The following is a 21105-nucleotide window of genomic DNA, read 5'->3' as shown; positions in this document are numbered from 1 at the left end:
ATTTCTGAGGCTTTTTGCATGAGATGAGGAAGTTGTTCTTTTTCTTCTTGTGTCCTCCTTTGCATTCTTCAGGATGATTTTTCAATGATGGGAAGCAAAATATGGAGGAGTATTGCACCTAAATATATTTTTATGATATGATATAATAATAAATGTCTTGGTCTTAAAATGCCAGAGGTCCATATATTTTCTCTCTTTTAATCCTAGGTGCCTTTGAAATTTCTCTTCAACCAGGTGGAAGCATAACAGTTAAAATAAAACCTGGGTTTTCTTTTGTAAATACCTGTGCATTGCGTGAAGGAAAAAATACTCATTTTTCTGAGCAAATCATAAAGCCTGGACAGAAGTTTCAATTTACCTTTGATTGTTCAACACCAGAGAAATATTGGTTCATAGTTGTGGAGAAAAACATTGGTAAGCAATGTTATATGAACTGCATTTAAGATTACTGGGAGCTTGTCACAAATGTAAATGAACTTGTACAACCCCATCAGTGAAATGGATTAAAATCTATTTTTTCTTTCTTAGTATTTTAAAAGGACTATGTACTTTAAAGTTTACATTTCAGATTTTCTTACATTTTTTTATAGTATAACAATCTTTTGACTTTTTGTTTAATGGGACATTCTCACACACACTCCTTCCATAAATGAGTAAAAATATATTATGCTCAAAATTCCATAGTGAGCTTTCTTGAATACTGCTTGAACAAGACAGAGGCTAAGGCTGCCATTTAAAAATAGATGATCCGGTACACATCTTTGCCCTCAAAGTGTAATAATGACAATTTGAGGGCAAAAATTTATAAAGTACAATTCTAAGCATACTTACTAAATTTGGTAATTTGGATTATATTTCCCAGATTCCCATAGAATCTATTGCTGAGTAAGTTCTGAGTAAGACTACTATCCCATAAAGTAGTTAAAAACAACTTATATATATGTAGGAACTTTATGATAATGCTCAGTTATGGATTGTTGATAGAAAATTCTGATAGTGTGAACAGAAGAAAGAGTAAAATCATAGACCAAATCAATATGATTTATTATAGTCATTTCAGATTAAAGTATCAGTCTTACAGATTTCTCTTTGTTTCTAGATTGCCTGTCAGGTCCATGTCCTTTTGGAGATGTTCAGCTTCAGCCTCCTGGATTGCCACATCTTAATAGGACTTTCATTTGGGAGGCTAAAGCTAACAGAAGAGTTGGACTTGAACTGAAATTCTCTCCATGGTTAAGGCAAATTCTGCCTGGAGATACCTGCCCTGATCAAATTATTTACAACATTGGCAGTCGTCTGGGAAAAGATAGAGTCCGCATTGGAACCTTCTGCAGAAATGGTTCAGTGTCACGGGTAAAGGCACAAGGTGACGCTATTTTGAGTCTACAACTTCCTTGGGATTCAAAACTCGCAGCCTCTGGAGTTAAGCTTGAAAGCAGATCATCCATACAACGTAAGCATAGGGGATTAATACTTTGCTTCCATTGACATTGCATTTGCTACATTCAAATGAGATCCCTTACACAGTCTTTTTAACTTTTTTTCTGTGGCTGGGGTTAGGGCAGGGGTAGGCAACCTTGGCTCTTTTATGATTCATGGACTTCAACTCCCAGAATTCCTGAGCCAGCTATGCTGGCTCAGGAATTCTGGGAGTTGAAGTCCATGAATCATAAAAGAGCCAAGGTTGCCTACCCCTGGGTTAGAGGGAAAGAGGCAGAACCACGAATTTACTAGGTTCTTTTATTTCTGCTTTTTGATTAATGACAATTTTTGTATGGATTATTTCAGTTTATTATTATTTTTAAAGATTATATGGGAATGTTGCAGATTTGAAGCAGAAAGTTTATAATCTTGAGGCTTCATTTAGTTTATTTGTGGATAATGTGGAAGGGATTAAACCAACATTATGGATTATGCCTAGATCAGATTGAGCAAATGTTTATTGAAAAATATGGACTAATATATATGAAAGATGGACTTGCTCAAACTCAGAAGCTGTCAACAATGGATATATGCCATCTTTTGCACATATTTTAAGAAGCGTATCCACAAAATCTGGTGTGAGAAGTTGATCTAGCATTTAGCAAATGGTGTTCTCTCATTTTTTATTTGATGGGAAAAAGAAAACCTTGCTTTTTTTAAAGTGCTCAGTTTATTATTTAACTAGATTTATTATTATTTTTAAAAAAATAATAAATTCACATTATTTTATACCATCAGATTTTTAAACAAGCTTTTTAAAATGAAATTTCATTTTAAAATTTCCAAAATACATGGAACAACCTTGGCCACTGTATGTACTTAATAAACAAAGTCCAACCCACTTTCACAGAGAGATTTTTAATGGAAAGTTGATAATCAGGAAGTCTTCATTTGTGCCTCACTTCTTAGACTAGAAGAAGAAAATATTACTTTTTTCATCGGACAATAGAAAATATTTTCCACTTCTAGATAAAGCTGTAACTCAGAGTAAAGAAGACTGATCAGGAAGGAGAAGCTGGGCTATTTAACAACATATTCATATATAGGGATGTCCACAAATCACAGTAAATGGAGCTTAATGCTACCAATAGCGGGTATTAATGCACACCCACTTTTTCATGCTCCTTGGCAGGGTTTGAGGAGTATAGTATATCAGCTGAAAAGAGACATTGATTTGGAGGAAAACTGAATGCTATTGTTGGACTTCAATGAGGCTATATTTAAAAAGGCATTTTCACTATCTAGATTCACTAGAGGAATTGGTCAATGCCTTCATTGCGTTCTGAACAATCAAAAGTGAAGTGAATTGCTGCAGTGCATCCAACTAATTTTAGTGCCTCAAGCTTTGAGAAGCTTTGATTACTGTACATGGAATTTTTCTCCTTTGAAGTAAATTTTTCTCCTTTTTTAAATATAGGACTATGCATTATAGAATCTACATTTAAAGGCAAATCATCAGCAATTTTGATGTCTGCGAATTATCCATTGGGGTTACCCGAAGATGAACTCATGACATGGCAATTTGTTCTTCCATCCAGCTTAAGAGCAGATATCAACTTCATCAATTATACAAAACCAAACTGTGAACGGAAATATGAACGGGTGGAATACTCATTACCTGATTATTTTCCTGATACTAGAGTGTTACGCCTGGATGATGTGCAACCTGTCAATATTCCTGGTAGTTTCAACCTTTCCCTGTATGGATGTGACCAAGATGATATTAAGCCAGGACTCCTCAGTCTCTTATTTAAAGTGGTAGTAGATTACCCTAAAAATGAAGAGAGTAAGTAACCATTTTTCTCTCTGTTATGACCATTTTCTTTGGTTAATGTGTTTGCAAATTAACTAAATTTGAAGAAGTATTCCCCAACTAGTATCTTCTACTTGTGTTGGCTTATAGTTCTTGTCAACCCCAGATATATATGCATTCAACCCCAGATATATATGCAATGTATACAATTGAGTACCTGACATTTTAACTGCTACTGGAAATGATCTTTTCTCTTTCTTATCAAAACAAACAGATCATCCAAATATTAAAATTAAGATTTTCAATCTTAGGTTTTTAGTATGTGGATACAAAATTAAGATCAGTTACTCTTGCATGAATCTATTGTTAAATCAAACTTCAGATTATTATTTTTTAATCAGGCAATTTTATCTGCCCATTCAAATCTGCAAATCTTTCATTGCTTCAGAGTCCATCATAGCAAACCTGCATACTAATAGTCTATCCCTCAAAAGATCTAACTGAAACCTGAGGTAACAACAGTACCATTTTCTTGTAAGAATATGATAATTATTTTAAAAATTGATCTTATGTATTTTTGTTTGTTTTTAGATGTAACCTACCAAATTGATCTAACACATGAGAAGACTAATCTTACAGTTTATTCAAAATCATCAATGAATGAATGCTTGATCTGTGTTCACTCTAGCAGAAACTGCAAACCAAATGTGACTTTAGAATATGGTCGCACATATTTTGTTACCTTCCTGTGCCAAAATTTAGAGAATATAAGGATAATTGCTGAGCAAAGTATAGGTATGAGAAAATTATTTAGATTTTTGTTACATGAAAGAAGCAGATGTCCACTGATAATGTATTTTGTTCTTTGTTTACTTGAACTTCAGTATTGTTCTCCCCTCTCTAACTTTGCTTCTGAGAGCTGGAAAACTAGGAAAAAAGCAGACTTTCAGTAGTCAGGTAGAACCGAGCACCATCATATACTATAGGAGGAACCAGATTCCTACTTGCCCCAAGATGCCTTGCCATTACATTTTTACAATCTAATTCTATCTGAAAACTGCAACTTGTGTAGAATTACCACTCCTGTCATCTTTACTCATGACATGAAGGCTAGAGATTATAAAAAGCTATATATAAAAAATATATTCATACCATACCAGATTGGGAAAAGATATAATTTATTGAAATATGGCACATGCTAATAATATGGTCTGCAGTAATGAATAATACTTTTTGGACCCAAGTTTAGCTATATTTTTCAGCATTCATCTCTATGTTACATTGATCCTAAGAGCAATCTTAAATAGAATGTAAAGACAAACTTGACTCTGATCACTACCACAATATATGTTATCTAGAATTCAGAATGCAATAGTTAACTAGAAAGAATAGAACATGTTTTCAATATTTGCAGAACTGAAGAGGCTTCCAATTTTTTACTAGACTGAATCAAAGTTCTGGTTTCTCTTGATCTAAAATGGAAGCAGTTATGTGAAGGGCTCACAATATACTCATGGGGGACTTCAATGCAAAAGTGGGAGAAGGAAGTGATACTCCTGTAGTTGGAAACTTTGGCTTAGGAACCAGAAATGGTAGAGGTGACAGATTTGTAGACATCTGCAAGGAACATAACCAATGTGTGATGAATACTTTTTTCAAGTTGCCAAAAAGATGCCTCTACACTTGGAGATCACCAGCAGATACACAAAATAATATAGTGAGGAACCAAATTGACTATTTTACAATAAACAAAAGATTTAGAAACTCAGTAAAATCAGTAAAGACATGCCCAGGTGCAGATGTACCATCCGATCATAATCTACTACTTGCTGAAGTCCAGCTGAAACTAAAAACCCAAATCTTGCTAAACCAAGAATTGACAGAGACTTCATCATTAAACATGGAGGTAAGATAAAAGAAGAACTAGAAATTCATTTAAGAGAAACCAACAACTGAATGATGAAGATGTAGAAGTGAACTGGAATAAATTTAAAAATGCAATAGTAGAGGTAACAAATTCAAAACAGAGAGAGGGGTACCACAAGAAACAATGACGGAGGATGACGGAAGAAATTCTTCATCTCATGGATGAAAAAAGACTTTATAAAAATAAAAACAAAGAAAAATACAATGAATTGCAGAAAACAATTAGAAGAAAAATTCAACTGGCAAAAGAAAAGTGGTTTGCAAAAAGATGCAAGGAAATAGAAGAGACAGAACGTATGCATGATAATTTCAATTTACACAAAAAAGTGAAAGAAGCAGCAGGCCACTATAAAAAGAAAACCAACAACTTAGTTGACAAAGAGGGGGAAATTATCTTAGATGAGGACGAAAAGCTAAAAAGATGGAATGAATATATTGAGGACACTAGGGATGATATAGATATGGGAAGTATAACAACTGGACCAAACATCACTATGGAGGAGGTTGAACATGCAATAAAAATAGCAAAAAACAAGAAAAGCCACAGGACCTGATGATATCCCAGTAGAAATTTTAAATTGCTAGAAGACAATGGGAAGAATTTTTTGCCACAGCTCTTCAGTCGAATATATGAAACAGGATAGATACCAAATTATTGGCTAAAATCAACCTTTGTGACAATCCCCCAAAAAATAAATGCAAAGAAGTGTACAGAATACAGAACAATAAGCTTAATGAATCATGCCCTGAAAATATTCCTGAGAATAATTCACACAAGAATATACAACAAAATTGAGGAGCGTCTAGGTAACACACAATTTGGTTTCAGAAACAATCTTGGTACACAAGATGCGCTATTCAGCATTCAGGTTCTTGTACAGCATTGTAGAGATGTCAATCACAGTGTTTACATGTGCTTTATTGATTCTGAAAAAGCATTTGATAAAATAAGACACAGCAACTATTAGAAATCCTGAAACAAGGGGGACTAGATGACAAAGACATCCAAATCATAAAGAATCTATATTGGCATCAGGTAGCAAATGTGAGACTAGGCCAAAAATACTCAGCTGATGCAGAAATATGAAGAGCGGTCAGACAGGGATGTATTCTGTCTCCATTGTTGTTCAATATCTACTCTGAGTTAATCTTCAACGAGGCACTGGAAAACATTGATGCTGGCATCAAAGTAAATGGTGTTTGAATCAACAATTTAAGATATGCGGACGATACAGTTCTGCTTGCCAGTAAGAATGAAGACCTTCAGCTCTTCATCAACAGAGTCACAGAAACATCTGGAAAATATGGCTTGAAGCTTAACACCTCAAAAACCAAGATCATGGTCGTCAGCAAACAACCCATTAATTTACCACCAATAAATTTGGAAGGAATACCATTAGAAAAAGTTGAAAGGATCATGCACACCTCAGTTCTAATTTACATGAAAGCTGGGACATGACCATTGAAGTAAAGACAAGGATAGAGAAAGCTCGAACAGCATTGTTCAAAATGAAAAAGGTCTTCTGCAGTCACGACATAAGATTGAAAATTAGGCTTATCAGATGCTATATTTTTTCTATCCTGCTCTATGGAGTAGAGAGTTGGTCCCTGACAGAAGGCCATCTGAAGAGACGAAAAGCATTTGAAATGTGGATTTACAGGCAACTGTTATGTATAAGCTGGGTTGACAAGATCAGAAATGAGGCGATGATAAGCCGCGTAGGAAAGCCAAGGGAAATTATCAAAACAATTAAAAAACGAAAGTTAGAATATTTCGGACATGTGATGCGACACCCAGAAAAATACGGCATACTCCATTTAATCCTCCAGGGAAAGATTGAAGGCAAACGAGGTCCAGGCAGAAGAAGAACATCATGGCTTCAAAATCTAAGCGACTGGTTTGGACAAAACTCAGCAGTACTTTTTCGTGCGGCTGCTGATAAAAATAGGATTGCCAACATAATCGCCAACGTCCAATAACGGATATGGCACAAGAAGAAGAAGATATGAAGGGCTTATTGGCAAATTCCATTCTGCCCAATTCAATTATCAAATGCCTTATTTTGGATTTCCCCGTTCTTAAAGAAGGCAAGGCTTTATCTGTGGTGATTCCTTATTTCTTAGAATAGTTTTTTGGTCCTATTCATACAGTTGCTACTCTCTTTGACAATGGAGAAAAAAAATCTCTTTCCCCCCAATTCCACTCACCATATTTCAGTGTAAATGTTTTATGTTTGTAACAATACTGTCAAAAAGATAGTTGAGAAATTCTTTATTAATACTGAAAGGCAAGCTAAGTGCCTTTTAAAAGCCAATAACCTGGAAGGAATATTGGTGACATCCAGGTTTTTTTTCTAAATGTCTTATAATATCTTCAAATATCTCCATTTGATATCTATTAATGCACAGCATATTAAACATATAATGATGGTGATCTGAGGGTGGCCATTGCCTCTCTGGGAAATTATTCCAAATACTATTGAAACATGGCGACATTGAGGATAAAAGGCAGTCATATAACTCTCAAATTTACAGTTTTTCTAAGAGCTAAATGCTTCAGAAATCACTGATTCATCTCTCTCTCTCTCTCTCTCTCTCTCTCTCTCTCTCTCTCTCTCTCTCTCTCTCTCTCTCACACACACACACACACACACACACACACACACACACACACACACCTGTCCATCTCCATCACCGCCTCTGGGCAGTATGCAGATAAAATATTAAACAGTGAAAACAGAATATAAAATTTACAACTTAAAAAAGCAAAGATTGATTAAACATTAATCTTAAAGGTTAATTAAAAGGCAGGGAAGAACTTTCAAGGCACTAACCAGCCCACAGCGTCATGTTTCTATGTGAGCCCAAGAAAGGCCACAGAGCCATGTTTTCACTCCTTTTTGGAAAGCCTGGAGAGTGGCCCCCCTCACTTCTAGAGAGAAAATGTTCCACAGGGTGACGAAAACGGCAGAGAAGGCTTTTTTCCTGGACCCCACAATCAGACTTCTTTAACTGATACGGTCTGCAGCTTGCCTTCTCTGCCTGAATGGATGGGATATTCTAATAGGACGAAGATGGCTTCATAGGTAACCTGAGGTCTCATGCCATGTAGAGCTTTAAAGGTCATAACCAACACCTTGAATTGGACCCAGAAACAAATCAGCACCCAATGCAGCTTGTGCATTAAGTGTTATATGGGCCATTAAGGGTTATATGATAAAATAATCATGTATGACATGCTTCGCATATCAGTATAAATTAAGAGAGGGAATATTGAGAGTTAGTGAATTTACATATTGTGGGAAGCCATTGTTGCTGATTACCATGATTGTCTAGCTTTGTGCATCTTAAGTGATCGTATGCTTTACGAATCACAACATCTGGGATCATGAAATATGCCAAGTTAGAAACAAAGTATACAATCACTTGATGTGATTGTGTTTTTTTTTTAATTGAAAATTTTTTAAAATTTTTACAATATAACTCCCCACCTCCCTCATACCCCACCCTTCCCCACCCCCCTCCCTTCCCCCCGACTTCCCAGAGCTACACACAGGGTTTACAATACAATAGTTATATTCTGTCTTAAATTATATTATCCTTAAATTAACAATTCTATAACATCCTTTAGCTCTCTTCTAAACTGACATATTAAACATCATTATTACAAATTATTTCATTTTAATAAAATATACTACATTAACAATCACAAATTACTCAAAAACCAAATGAGACTTTTTAGTTCCATATTTCTTTTCTATATACTTGATGTGATTGTTGAACTAATATAGTTGGATTCTTGAAAGTAGTTTAATGAGAGTTTGTTGCAATGAAAAATATGGGTAGGGAATTAAAAGGTGAACCTTAATATATTTGGAGAGCACCATCTTTGGAAGATTAATATACAGGATAATTACTCAAATACAGATTTCTCAAATTCTATGTTTCATTGATTTACCAGAAAACTTTCCATGTAGAAAAGGATGCTTGCCATGTAGAAAAAACAGTAGTGGGAAAGTTAGAAAATTGCCTGATTTTCTTTTTAGTTTCAGATTCAAATCTGCTGTGTTCTGTTTTTTTCTGAATACAGTTTGCTGGAATGCCAGAACATGTGAAAACCTATTCTTCCAGCTGGCTGTACCTTCTGTTCTTCTCCAGATGCCAATTTTAATTGAAACATTTACATGGAAAATTCAAGCTCTTGAAGCAGTAAATATAGAAATCAGGTCCTCCACTTTGAAACTCAAGCAACATATCCCAAATCGGGATCAAAGGTGCAGTGGAAGTTATAGTTATGTTATTAATGGCTCCAGTCCAGGAAGACCATGGAGTCTTGGTCATTTTTGTCCTGTTGGAGACATTGAAAAAATCCAGATTAAAGATAATGTCACCATAACCCTTAAGACATATGGTAAGAGATGGTTCAATGAGTCTAATGCTCAGAAAGGAGATCTGAAACTGGTTTTTAAACCAGTTATACAAGGTGAGTTTGTTTTCTTTTATTCCTTGCTTACATGCAATATTTAAAGATTTTTGGAATTTATGCCTTACTAAACTAAGAATCAAATGTAGTGCTCTTTTCTATATAATTCATTTTCTGTGTTATTACACTGAAATCAATGTTTTGAGGTATGATAACTAGGTTCCATCACAATGTGGAATACTTAATTAGTACTCGGAATAACATATGATAAGGAAACAAGATCAAACGTCATATAGATGGGCAACAGTTCCAGACTATCCTGTCGGGAGGGTAATATGTAAGTGAAAGCTTAAGGAGCCATGAAAAAAACAGGGCTCAAATGCATCCTTGCCTAAATACTTAAAGCCTGGCTAACTCATCTTTAATTCTAGCTTGCAACATGTTTTATTATTGGTTTTGGGGATGGTGGGTTTTTTTTCATTTTTGTACGTATATTAGTCTTCCCCTGGAGAGCTTGGAGCAGAGTATGCTCTATGACAACCTTCTGTTAGCCCGAGCAGTCTACCAACCTTCCAAGACATTCATTTCTTCAGTTCCCCAAATTATCAGCAATGAAGATTTCCCATTTGATAAGGCTGAGAATTAAATTAAAAACAATAAGCTAAAGGAAAAACATGCATGCTATCCAACAATTTAACAGGTACCAGTCCAAAGAGCATTTTAGTATATTACAATTACCCAATAATGTTTGAACAGATATATTTAATTGTTTTTTTAAAAAAAACATTATATTGCAAGCCGTCCAGAGTAGCTATATCAGTGAGTTGGGTGGCATTGAAATGTAATAAATAAATAAAAACATAGAAGGTATTTGGATGGGTTGGAGACAGAAGCTATATTTATCCTGGGAGAAAACACTTTAATTAGGGCCAGTATGAACTATTTTCACTAGTGGAATCAGAAATACCCAAACATTCTCGGCACAATGTTCAGATGATTCTAGGAAGAAACTACGGTAGACTGGGTTTTTTTTGTTTTTTTTAATCTGTTCTTGTAAAAGTGATACTTCAAGACTACTCCATTGAAAAGCCACAATATATTAAATTGAAATCATTATCATCCAGAAAGTAGCCCTTTTGAGGGAGACTATTAGAAAAAAGAAAGCAAAAGTTTTTTACTGTGCAAACGTCCATTCCATAAAGCAAAATTAAAAAAAAATAGTAAGCTGGCATAAAATAGAGGAGGGCACAGAAAAAAAAGCAGGTCTTTGGCTACTATGATCCTGGTTACTTTTATTGGTAATGAAATACCACAAAGAAGAGGTCAATCATCACAGAAGCCATTACAAAATATAAGACACCCAGGCATGTTTGCAGATGAGAAGGTATAAAACAGATAAGTAGCATGTATGATGTGATCAGGCAGATCCTAATTAGCAGCTATGGAGTTCTAATCAGTCATTCTTGGAATAACTTATGGAGGGCACCTGTAGATCTAAATTCATTGTTGATTACTGTAAAGCAGCTGCTATCATTTTAAGCAATTGTGTTGTCTGAGATTTGTGTTATAGAAATAAAGAATAGACATGTTTTTTTTTCCTTCCTTGTCTCTACAGAAGATTGCATTTTCACCCTTAGTCCAGATCCAAAAGCCAAAGTTTATGTACAGACTCCTAACTGGCTGGAAGGCCTTCTTCCTTTAATGTCAGTGTACTGGAATATCAGTGTCCCACCAAAGCAAGTTGCACAGCTGACATTTTTAAAGGAAAGGATGGGCATAACATGTGAAAAGAGTAGAGCTTTTATCTACATTAAAGAACAGAGTCCAAAAGCAGTAGAAACCGTGTTCCGTGATGATAATGTACTCCCAAAGACTCTGAATATGAGACAACATTTTTGGATTAATATCAGTAATTGTAAGCCATCTGCCAAGCAACAACTGAGTTTGCAATTTTTGGTGACATTTCAAAAACATTCAGGTGAGATCATATTGTTACCCAACCTAGTCCCCTATAAAATTTCATACAAAGAAGAAACTATTCTGCATAAATGAATCTTTCTTTTAAACCTACTAGTCCATGGAACTAGACCCACCCCACTTTAGCCTATGGTTTAATTTTGGGTACAAAAAAGGCCTAAAAATGTGACATGAATCAATATGACATCTCTTATTTTGTGCATCATTCTTCTTAACATGGATATTTCTTCAGCGCGATGTAAATGTAAATTGCAGCAATCAAAATGCTGTTGGGCATGAAAGTTCACAAGTGAGGAAGGCATCAGATAGCCTCTCTCAACCTCCTATGAAGAGTATCTTTGAAAAGAGCCAGTATTATGTAAATGACTTTTTTTCCTGCCACATAATTTCTTATGACTCCTCTCCTGTTTGTTTGTTTTTTCCTTCTCTCTTTCTTCAACTTCCTCACCATCCCTTCCTTTCTTCTTACCACCCAGCTATTAATTATTGGAAAAATATTATGTATCTACCCAGTCTGTGAATTGTTCATGTATTTCATGTTGATTTCTGTTCCCTTCTTTCTAATTCTATGCAAACATGCATGTAATCACCAATATTTTAAATTTGGCTTTGAGTAAATTGTCAATACATTTAATTGGTCTTGAGGGTATTTTATTCAAGACATGGAAGATGAGACTGGAGGGGAAGAATCTTCTCTCTTTCCAAGCCCTTTTGATCTTCTGTATGAGAAGCCTTCAATGGGTTTTGGAAGGACCAAAAGCCTTTGCCTCTTATTTTGTACCATCTTTTTCCCTTCGTCCTTTCACAGATGTGACTGTCATAATTGGTGTGGTGGCTGGCGGGATGGCAGTGCTAGCCATTATTGGGCTCCTCATCTGCTGTGTTAAGAAAAAGAGAAAAAAGTAAGTTCATTTTGTTTTAGTGTCCTTTTTCATTGAAATTAAAACATACTCGTTTCTTTTTATTGTCAACTGAGATTAGCAGGCCTTAAGCAAACAATGCAATAGGGGTATTTCCCCTCAGAAATTCCTTTGAAAGAGAGGTTGCATCTGTGGCAGTTATATCATCTGTCTTTTAGAGGCTCTGTCTGTTGGAATGAAAGACAGATACTTCCCATCCCAGGAAGAATACTTCACAGTCCTCCTATCTCAGAACTAGTTGTTTCTGGAGCTAAGTGGAAAGTTGCCTGGGAAGAAGCAAGTAGAAAAGACTCTCCCTACTCTAGTTTTTGCCCTGTCACAGTTACGCTCCCTCCAATCCCAGGACGATGAGCTATATGGGGAAGAAACAGAAAACTCTGCTAAGCTTTTTCCTTGCCATTAATTGAATGGCAATTGGGCATCTATGGGAAGACTAAGGGAAAAGGAGAAGTCAGGCTAGGAATTTCAGACTGTCTATATGGGTTGCAGGTAAACTTGAAAAAAATGTCTGAAGAGGGAAAATAAAAGATCTTGCTAGCTGTTGTCCTATATGCAAGGATATCATGATAAGAGTTGTGTACATGAATCAGGACTGTTTCAAAATATTACAGGGTCTGAAGTAGAATGTCAAATTCCATTCCCACTGCATAGTATCCAAGGCTGCCATCTTATGCAGAATATTCTGAACAGTAGCCTCCCTTCTCCTTGATAATATAAGTATAACAAAACAACAACTAGCAAGTTGTAACTAGGGCTAATTTTGATAGTCCACCTCTTCCTCTTGGTTTTTCTCTTTCCTTTTTTTGTGGTTCTCTCTGAGGATAGATTTTCAGAAATCATTCTCAAAGAATTATAATTATAATTCCAAACGCTTTAGGATTTTCTGTCAATAATGTTTACTGAATTGTAATTTTGGGGAATATTTTTGAGAGCCTCCATAAGGAAGATACAAAGGTCATCTTTTAGATATAGTGGTTTCTACCACTGCTTTGCCACAAACTCACTGACCCCTCTGCAAGCTTCTCTTCCTTTTTATTAACAGGTCAGATAGTTCCCAAAGCATCCCAGCCAGTTTTGTGTGTCATTATGTCAATCACCACTCACTCAGGATGGGATAAACCCAAGTTTCTTCATTTTTTTTCCTGCCAGTGGAAATCATGCTCTGATGAAACAGTCATGACTGTGCTCTCCGTGCCTGTAGACAGTCCTGTTTCTAAATTGGCCAGGTCTGTGTCAGCAAGATTGAACTGATGCTCATGATAGAAATCTGAGTCATATTGTACTCAAAGTACTATACATTTTCTGTTTTGTATTACGTGATTTAACCATACATAAAATGGAAAATCTAATTAACAGGAAATGATTAAATTAATAAATTACTCAAAGCCTGTGGGAAAATGAGATAGGAAATCCACTGATTCTCCAAAAAGGGGTTAGATAAAGGGCTACACAAAAAACAAAAAAAAAACAACACCCCAACTTATTTTGGAATTTTCCCCTAAATGGGCAGATTAGGTTCTGTCTTTCCATCTAAAACATAGTTATTTTTCCTAGTTTTGGGGCTGAACCAAACACGTTGTGGTTTCTATTTTTTTATTAATAAGGTTTCTGCATGTTATTACTCACTAGAGCCAGTGCTTTTTTTCTAAAAAAAAAAAAAAGGTGGCAGAACTCACACACGTCATACAACCCACCTTGTCTACCCTACAAGGTTCCATCCAAAAAAGGTGCCGGAATTCCGTTTTGGGTGTTCTATGAGAAAAAAAGCCCTGACTAGAGCATATAAGCTGCTGGCCATGTGTAATAATTCATTGGCAGTTAAATGTATCCTTAGGGTTTTTCTATTAAGGTGGATGAATAAACTAGTGAAGTCACAATATGAGGATATTAAAAAACAAAATAAAATTGAAATAATATTTTATTACCCATTTCCTTTATTGAATTAAGGTTAGCAAACCTCACAAAATAGACTATTTCCCAGGCAATTAACTAAATGAATTTGTTATTAAGACCTGTGAAAATCTATAGGAGAAAGTAGAAGCTGGCTTTCAGAAAGAGCTTAAAACTTGTAAGACAACACTTGATGATAACTGTGAGAACCATTTTTTTTCCTCTAGGGGAAAAGAATCATGGTAGAAAGTTAAATGTGACACCTTTTAATTAGCAAAATGAGAGTGTAAGCTTTGTAAATCAACATCATGAAAATTTGTGAGAGAGTAAAATGCAAAAGTGTATTGTTTTAAAACTTATTTCCTCTTCTTTTTTAGCAAAAGAAAGGAAAGCCAAAACCCAGTGGTGGGAGTTTATAATACCAATGTCAACACCTTGTTACCTGGAAGGCAGGGCATTTTTAAAAAGGAGAGGAAGAAGAATGATTCTCATGTCTATGCAGTCATTGAGGATGTTATGGTTTATGGGCACCTGCTTGATAATTCCACAAGACCAGAAATGGCTGAGGTAGGGGTGTACAGGCCCTTTTCTGGACCAGTAAGTACTACACCACCTTCCCCACCTCCAATCAGAAAAATATCTAAGAGCTCGGACCTGCAGGAACCATCAGACATGCTTGTAACTGATAGTGAGAACTATACCTTTGCACATCATGTGCCAGAGGATATCCATAATTGTGACCTGAATGTGAGTGGTAATGGGCACATGGGCAGCAGAAACAATGAACAGGGAAATTCTGTTGACTAGACTTGATATCTTGATGATCTATGACTTCTCTGATTGAAAGAAAAAACTAACGCTTGCAACTCACTTATGGGTTGTGTTTGAAACCTATTTATGTGGTTTCTTTTATTAAAATATAGACTGCAGATCTGTTCATATTTTTGGAAAGAGATTTCTGAGGATGTAATGCAATACTATGTTGTATAGAATGCAACAACTTTTAAGTTTGCAGATTTTTTTAGTCTTATATAACTAAACTTTTATAAAAAAAAAGTCAGCAAATCAACTGCTGAATGTTAAACAAAACTAAGAAATGATGTTAGCAAAAGAACTCTTAATCCAAAAATTGCGCTGGTAATGAGCACTAAATGCAAGAATTGTGCTTTTTGTAAATGAAATTTTTACTTATTCTCCTTTCAGTACATTAGTACATTCAGTACAGTACATATGTATTTTTTAAAAATATTACTTTTTTAATTTTAGCTGTTTGGAAATAATTTAATCTATTTTAACAAATCATCCTCAGTTACATATTTCAAAGGGTGGGCAACACTAAGTTTGTAATGAAAATAAAAGGACCATTCTACAATTAATGGAATTAATTGTTCCATTGTTATGAAGTAATGGGTTGCCCTCCTACTTAACTATAAAAGTATCATGGTACATAGGAAACAAGCCTTCTGAGATATTTGGGCCTGAGCTCTATGGTTTCTTTGCCATTTTACGCTAAGGACTAAGATTTCTTGGAAACAGACATAAGTCCGTTATGCAGATAAGTACACATCACCAAAAGTCTGTCTGTGCATCCATTTGTCTACTTTTGAGAAAGGGAGGTGTGGAAATTTCTTCGTAGAAATAGACAGTTTTGAACATATCATCAAACCTTAGCATAGGCATACTATATAGAGTGGCCTATTGTGAATTAACATTTAATAGTTTGGGTTAAATACTTGATTTGGATAATCCTGACTCCAACCGACTCAGAGTAGCATACAGTAGAATCAACAGAATAAAAATAAAATATAATAATCATAAAAATAATTTAAAAAGTAAACAAGAATCAATGGTAAATTTGGCGAACCACACCCATATATAATGGACAGGAGCCCCAACCACCCTAACCCAAGACCTGAGAAAACAGAATGCAAAAAGGAACAGAAAAGATATAGTTCAGGAGGGTTCATGTTTTATTTTTTTTTTAAGTTTACTATCTTTATGTAATTTATCTTGAAAAATACTCTTGCCATACACAGGATTCTATTCAATACATTTCAATAGATGAGAAGATGTGGGAAGGCATTTTCACTTCAGCTTGAAATTAGCATTTTGAAGTTCTATGTAAGCAGCTAACCGCTGCAAATTTTTTTGCGCTGTTCTAACCTTATTGGCTCTTGCACAAAGTATTTTCCTGGTGAAGAATAGCTATGAGACGGTTGTTTTTAGAAGAGAGAATTAATAGTCAAAATGAATTCCTAGAATCCAGGAGGAGGTATTGTCACACCTTGTATGTGCAATGGAGCTTCTGAGAGCACCCCTTCCTCCCCCTTTGCTGTACAAACAGATTGTTCCTGGGCTTGGAGGACTTTCTGGAATGGCCTGTGCATTGTAATGAGCTGACAAAAAGGACCGGGCATGCTAAGATTGTCATGAAATTGATCGGTCTGTATGAAAAACTAAACCATTTTGTACATCTGTAATTATTTCTATTATCCTATTTCAGGGATTGCAAATATTTGAAAGGTTGCAGGCTGCAACACAAGGCCTCCTGATTTTTCCAAAGGCTGCAGGAGGCCTTCTGATGATGCTACAGCATCACAAGAAAAGTCAAGTTTGATTTTAGCCAAGCTTTAATGTTCTGTTTAATCATTTTATTTCACTGGATCCTTGATGCTCTCTCAGCTTGTTTGCTTGAGACATTTCATTACCCAACCAGGTAATATTATCTGTACTACTGAGTGTGGGGATTGCTCCCTGTTTATATACCATTTTTATTTCATTTTAACTGTGTGGTTAGATATAAACTGAACAATTTGTTTGTTGTCATAAAGGATTATATATGATATTGGTCCTTATATCCTCAGGCAAACAAGATTGAGTTTGTTTACATTCTTATATGTGCATATTGTGAATTTTGTCAAGGAAGTTTGGGATTATTTAATGAAAAAGAAAGTATATTAAAGCACTGTCAATTGTCCTTCTAAAGTTACAAAAATATTTCCTGTTAAGGATAATTATTTCTGAAATCAATATTCTTGTCAACAGTAAGACAGATTTATTAATTTTGTCACTAATAGTAGAGGGGCTATTATTATAGATCCAAAATTTCAGTTAACTGAATTTTAGTATGAACTCTTGGGTCAAGTAAACATTATAAAACTATCTTTCTCTCCTACCTCATTTTTTTACTTTTCTGTCACAATTTCTATTCTTTAATTAATTATAGTTTGTTCTTGATATATTTCTTTCTTATATTTAAAACCTTACTAAGTTGCTTTCTTAATTTAGACAGAATATTTGTAAATATTTGTCACAATTTTAATATAAATGGAAGTTCTGGTGTTAGTGTTTTCATAGCCTTGTAACATGGTGGTTCTTGTATGTTCTGACACAATTGTTTTATTTAATTTCCATTAATGCATACAATTGAAATGTTTGTGTATATGCATATTGTATATACTTTGTGCATTCTTCAAAATGAAATAAAAAATGTTTACAATTTAAGCAAACCTCAAGTGGACTTGTTTTTGTTGAGAAGCTTAGTTTGAAATCCAGCAAAGAAGTGTAAAGAGTAAATATATTCTGGTTGAGTGTACTTTGTTCTTCTTAGCTTATAAATTGTTAAGGGGGAATAGATAACATAGATAAAGTTTGATTACCATGCTAATCTTTTTATTACATGATAAAAATATACTTTTAGAAATTAAAGAAAGGAAAAACTAATTTTAAGAAGACTTACTTACACAAAATGGACAGGGTTAGGTTTTTTTAGTCAACTATTCCTTCATATTTTTCTGTTCAATTAAAAAAGGATAAATGTGTTCTCTGCATTTTAGCTTGTGGTTTGACTGAAGATTATTTTTCACCTTGAAAACTGAATTAATAATCTTTGGAATCAAACAGCCTATTTAAAGTTAAATTTTAGTTCTTCAAGAATGCATGTATGTTTAGACAACCTAGCTCTGATAAAAATTAAAAGCTAACATGAGGGATTTGTAATTTAGATATAAAAGAATAAAAGCTACTTAGAGCCGTTTTGCAAAATAAAATCTGTTCATATATTAGAAAATTAGGAAATAAATGTAAATAAAATGAATTATACCAACAATTGGAATTTGCTAATGATGAAGAACTGTGAACTAATTACAAATATTTATGTAATAAAAATGGTAGAAAGATTTTTGCTATCCCAGATTTACAATCTTGGATTGAAGATAATATTTGCTCTGAATTTTTGAAGAAAGAAAATGAAAAAATAATAATAATTTTGTGTGGTCATGATTTAAAACTATATTTAAACATTGAACTAAAAGGATGTGGATTTTTCTGTTTTACTTTCTTTTTCTATTCCATTTCTTTTCCTTTAAAGTTTGCATACTAAAACAAAAACAAAAAAGCAAAAATAAAAATATGGAGGGAAAAATGCCAAGCAAGGGTTGGCCATAGCAGTTTAAAAATACTTCTTTCATTCCAGTCTCTCTGTTTATTAATGTAATGAGTATGCCTTTTAAACACATGTTTAAAAGATATAAATATGTAAAATATGAAATATTAATGCAATTGGACAACTAGTAGGCATTGTTATTATCAAGTCTACTTTTATCAAATATTATCAAACAGACAAACTGGTTCACTCTACTTTCCTGCCTTTGTACAAAACATGGACTCTTAATGCAAAATGAAATAATTCTCATGGAACTATTTACCAGTTAGAACATACAATCATCAACTGCTACTTTAATTTTTCATTTTCTCAGTTAGACACAAGTAAAAACTTCATTATGTCCCACACAAACGGTGGGGTTACCCTTGCTGTTGTGGATGATGTCCCCATAGTCTCGCAAAACTTGCCTAATTCCTGGTTAAACGCATCTAATAACCAACAATATTTAGTTTTCGGTGACAACATCACCCATCATAACTATCTTCCAACAAGTGCCCCTACTGAGAACACAGACTGACTATATGAAGGCCACACTGTTCTAATATTATTTTGTTTCGTTGTATTCCCCATTTCCTCTGATTTCACTGGTTTATTCCCATATATAAAACTATCTGATTGTACACTTGTTTCTTCTGATATAGGCCATATCCATTATGATTTAAGGTAGATACTTCTGGACTTTTGACACAAAGTTAAAAACCTCAACCCTTGAATTTTACATAAAGCTTCCTGGATGAAGAAATTGGAATAGAAAAGAACTTCCCAATAGACAATATTCATGTCAGGATTTTTAGTTGAGTAGCCTATCATGCTTACTTTTATCTGGGACTTCTAGAACAAGGCTTTTCAACCTTTTCACAGATTGTACCACTTTTAGGACATGACAATATTTGAGTACCACCAGTGCTTAGCAAGGTGTCAAAAACTTGATGACTAAAAAGGGGGGGGAAATTTGGGTTTTACTGATTAGATTCATTTGTTGTTATAGAAATGGCTAGTTTATAATATTATAGAAAAGTAAAAAGTTGAGGTTCAATGTTAATGCTTCCTTCTACTGCAGCAGAGGAAGTCTGTTCTTTTTCCCTTCTCCGCCTCACTTTCCCCCCCCCTTTTCCTCCCCACTGTGTCCTACTATTTGCTTTTGTATTTTTGTATTTTATTCTATAATCTAATAAAATATTACAAACTGTAGAAAAAAGAAAAAAAGTACCAGTTTTAATTTCTTCGGTGGCTGTTCCTTTGCTGAATCACTTTCCCTTTGCACTGACAAATGTATGATGAATTTATCCATGTTTATTAATATGCACCACTACCAGCTAACTCAGGGGACTTCAAACTTGGCACTTTTAAGACTTGTGGACTTCAACTCCCAGAATTCCTCAGCCCTCATGCTGGCAATGGGGTGGGTGCAGCTTCCACGTGACGCATCTGGCCTGTGGGCCGGCAGTTTGACACCCCTGCTTTATGCTATCCTTTCCTGTTTCCCAGCCATTATAGTTGCTTCCCCACTCAGTAAATTTCCACTGCAGCAAATTCAATTTTAAATTTCTCTTTAATATTAAATTTTGAAGACCTACTTCTATCAAATCCCCCCTTTTAATTTTTATTACTCTGGTAATAAATTATCATGCTTAGAAAAGCATTATCATGCTTAGAAAAGCATTATCATGCTTAGAAAATCTTATAACCATTAACTGTATAATTTCTTCTCTTCCTAAGGCTTTCCTAAAGCTTTTCCTACAGCTTTGGTTAAAGTAGATGCACATAGAGGAATATATTGCAGACTTGCACAACATGTAAGTCCTACAAATATTTGTTTTAGCCATCCAAAATTGAGAAGCCAATAAGTTAACCAACTCCAATCATTCCACATATTTTCATACTTTTGTTCAGGAGCTTTAGCCACTTTCCTGATTCCTTTTGCAATATCCATTACTGCTTTATGATTGTCATCTACCTTTAAATCCCACAAACAATTTTTACCTTTATTTCCCAGGCTGCTCTGGTGTGTTGTCTTCAGTAATATTAGAATTAGAATCCACCCCTCATGATTATTTCACAGTATTTCACACCCACAAATTGATCCACAATGGGTCTGGATGGGGAGGAACAGACTCAGGCTCAACCCTTCCAAGACTGAGTGGCTGTGGCTACCGGCGCCTCGGCATAGTCAGCTGGTTCCATCGCTGACTATAGGGGGCGAAACTTTGGCCCCCTCGGATAGGGTGCGCAATCTGGGTGTCCTCCTGGATTCGCGGCTGACACTGGATGACCAGTTGGCGGCCGTGAC

The 21105-nt window shown here is 34.9% G+C and overlaps 1 protein-coding gene across 1 annotated transcript in view; it reads left to right on the top strand.

The window, feature by feature from the left end:
* The window catches only part of CDCP1 (CUB domain containing protein 1), a 40886-nt gene extending 23037 nt beyond the window's left edge, over nucleotides 1-17849 (top strand). Inside the window, exons 2-9 of the mRNA XM_029285524.1 lie at nucleotides 208-414; nucleotides 1100-1453; nucleotides 2900-3268; nucleotides 3827-4030; nucleotides 9252-9644; nucleotides 11200-11562; nucleotides 12370-12463; nucleotides 14749-17849. Of these exons, the coding sequence (XP_029141357.1) occupies nucleotides 208-414; nucleotides 1100-1453; nucleotides 2900-3268; nucleotides 3827-4030; nucleotides 9252-9644; nucleotides 11200-11562; nucleotides 12370-12463; nucleotides 14749-15178 (2414 nt within the window). The 3' untranslated portion in view covers nucleotides 15179-17849. The remainder of the gene's footprint in view (nucleotides 1-207; nucleotides 415-1099; nucleotides 1454-2899; nucleotides 3269-3826; nucleotides 4031-9251; nucleotides 9645-11199; nucleotides 11563-12369; nucleotides 12464-14748) is intronic.
* The last annotated feature ends 3256 nt before the right edge of the window (nucleotides 17850-21105 follow it).

The sequence above is a fragment of the Protobothrops mucrosquamatus genome, unplaced genomic scaffold, assembly GCF_001527695.2.
Source record: "Protobothrops mucrosquamatus isolate PMUCROS unplaced genomic scaffold, P.Mucros_1.0 scaffold_177, whole genome shotgun sequence".
Lineage (NCBI taxonomy): Eukaryota > Metazoa > Chordata > Lepidosauria > Squamata > Viperidae > Protobothrops > Protobothrops mucrosquamatus.
Note: the sequence above shows the minus strand (reverse complement) of the source record. Positions and strands in the feature narration are given on the sequence as shown.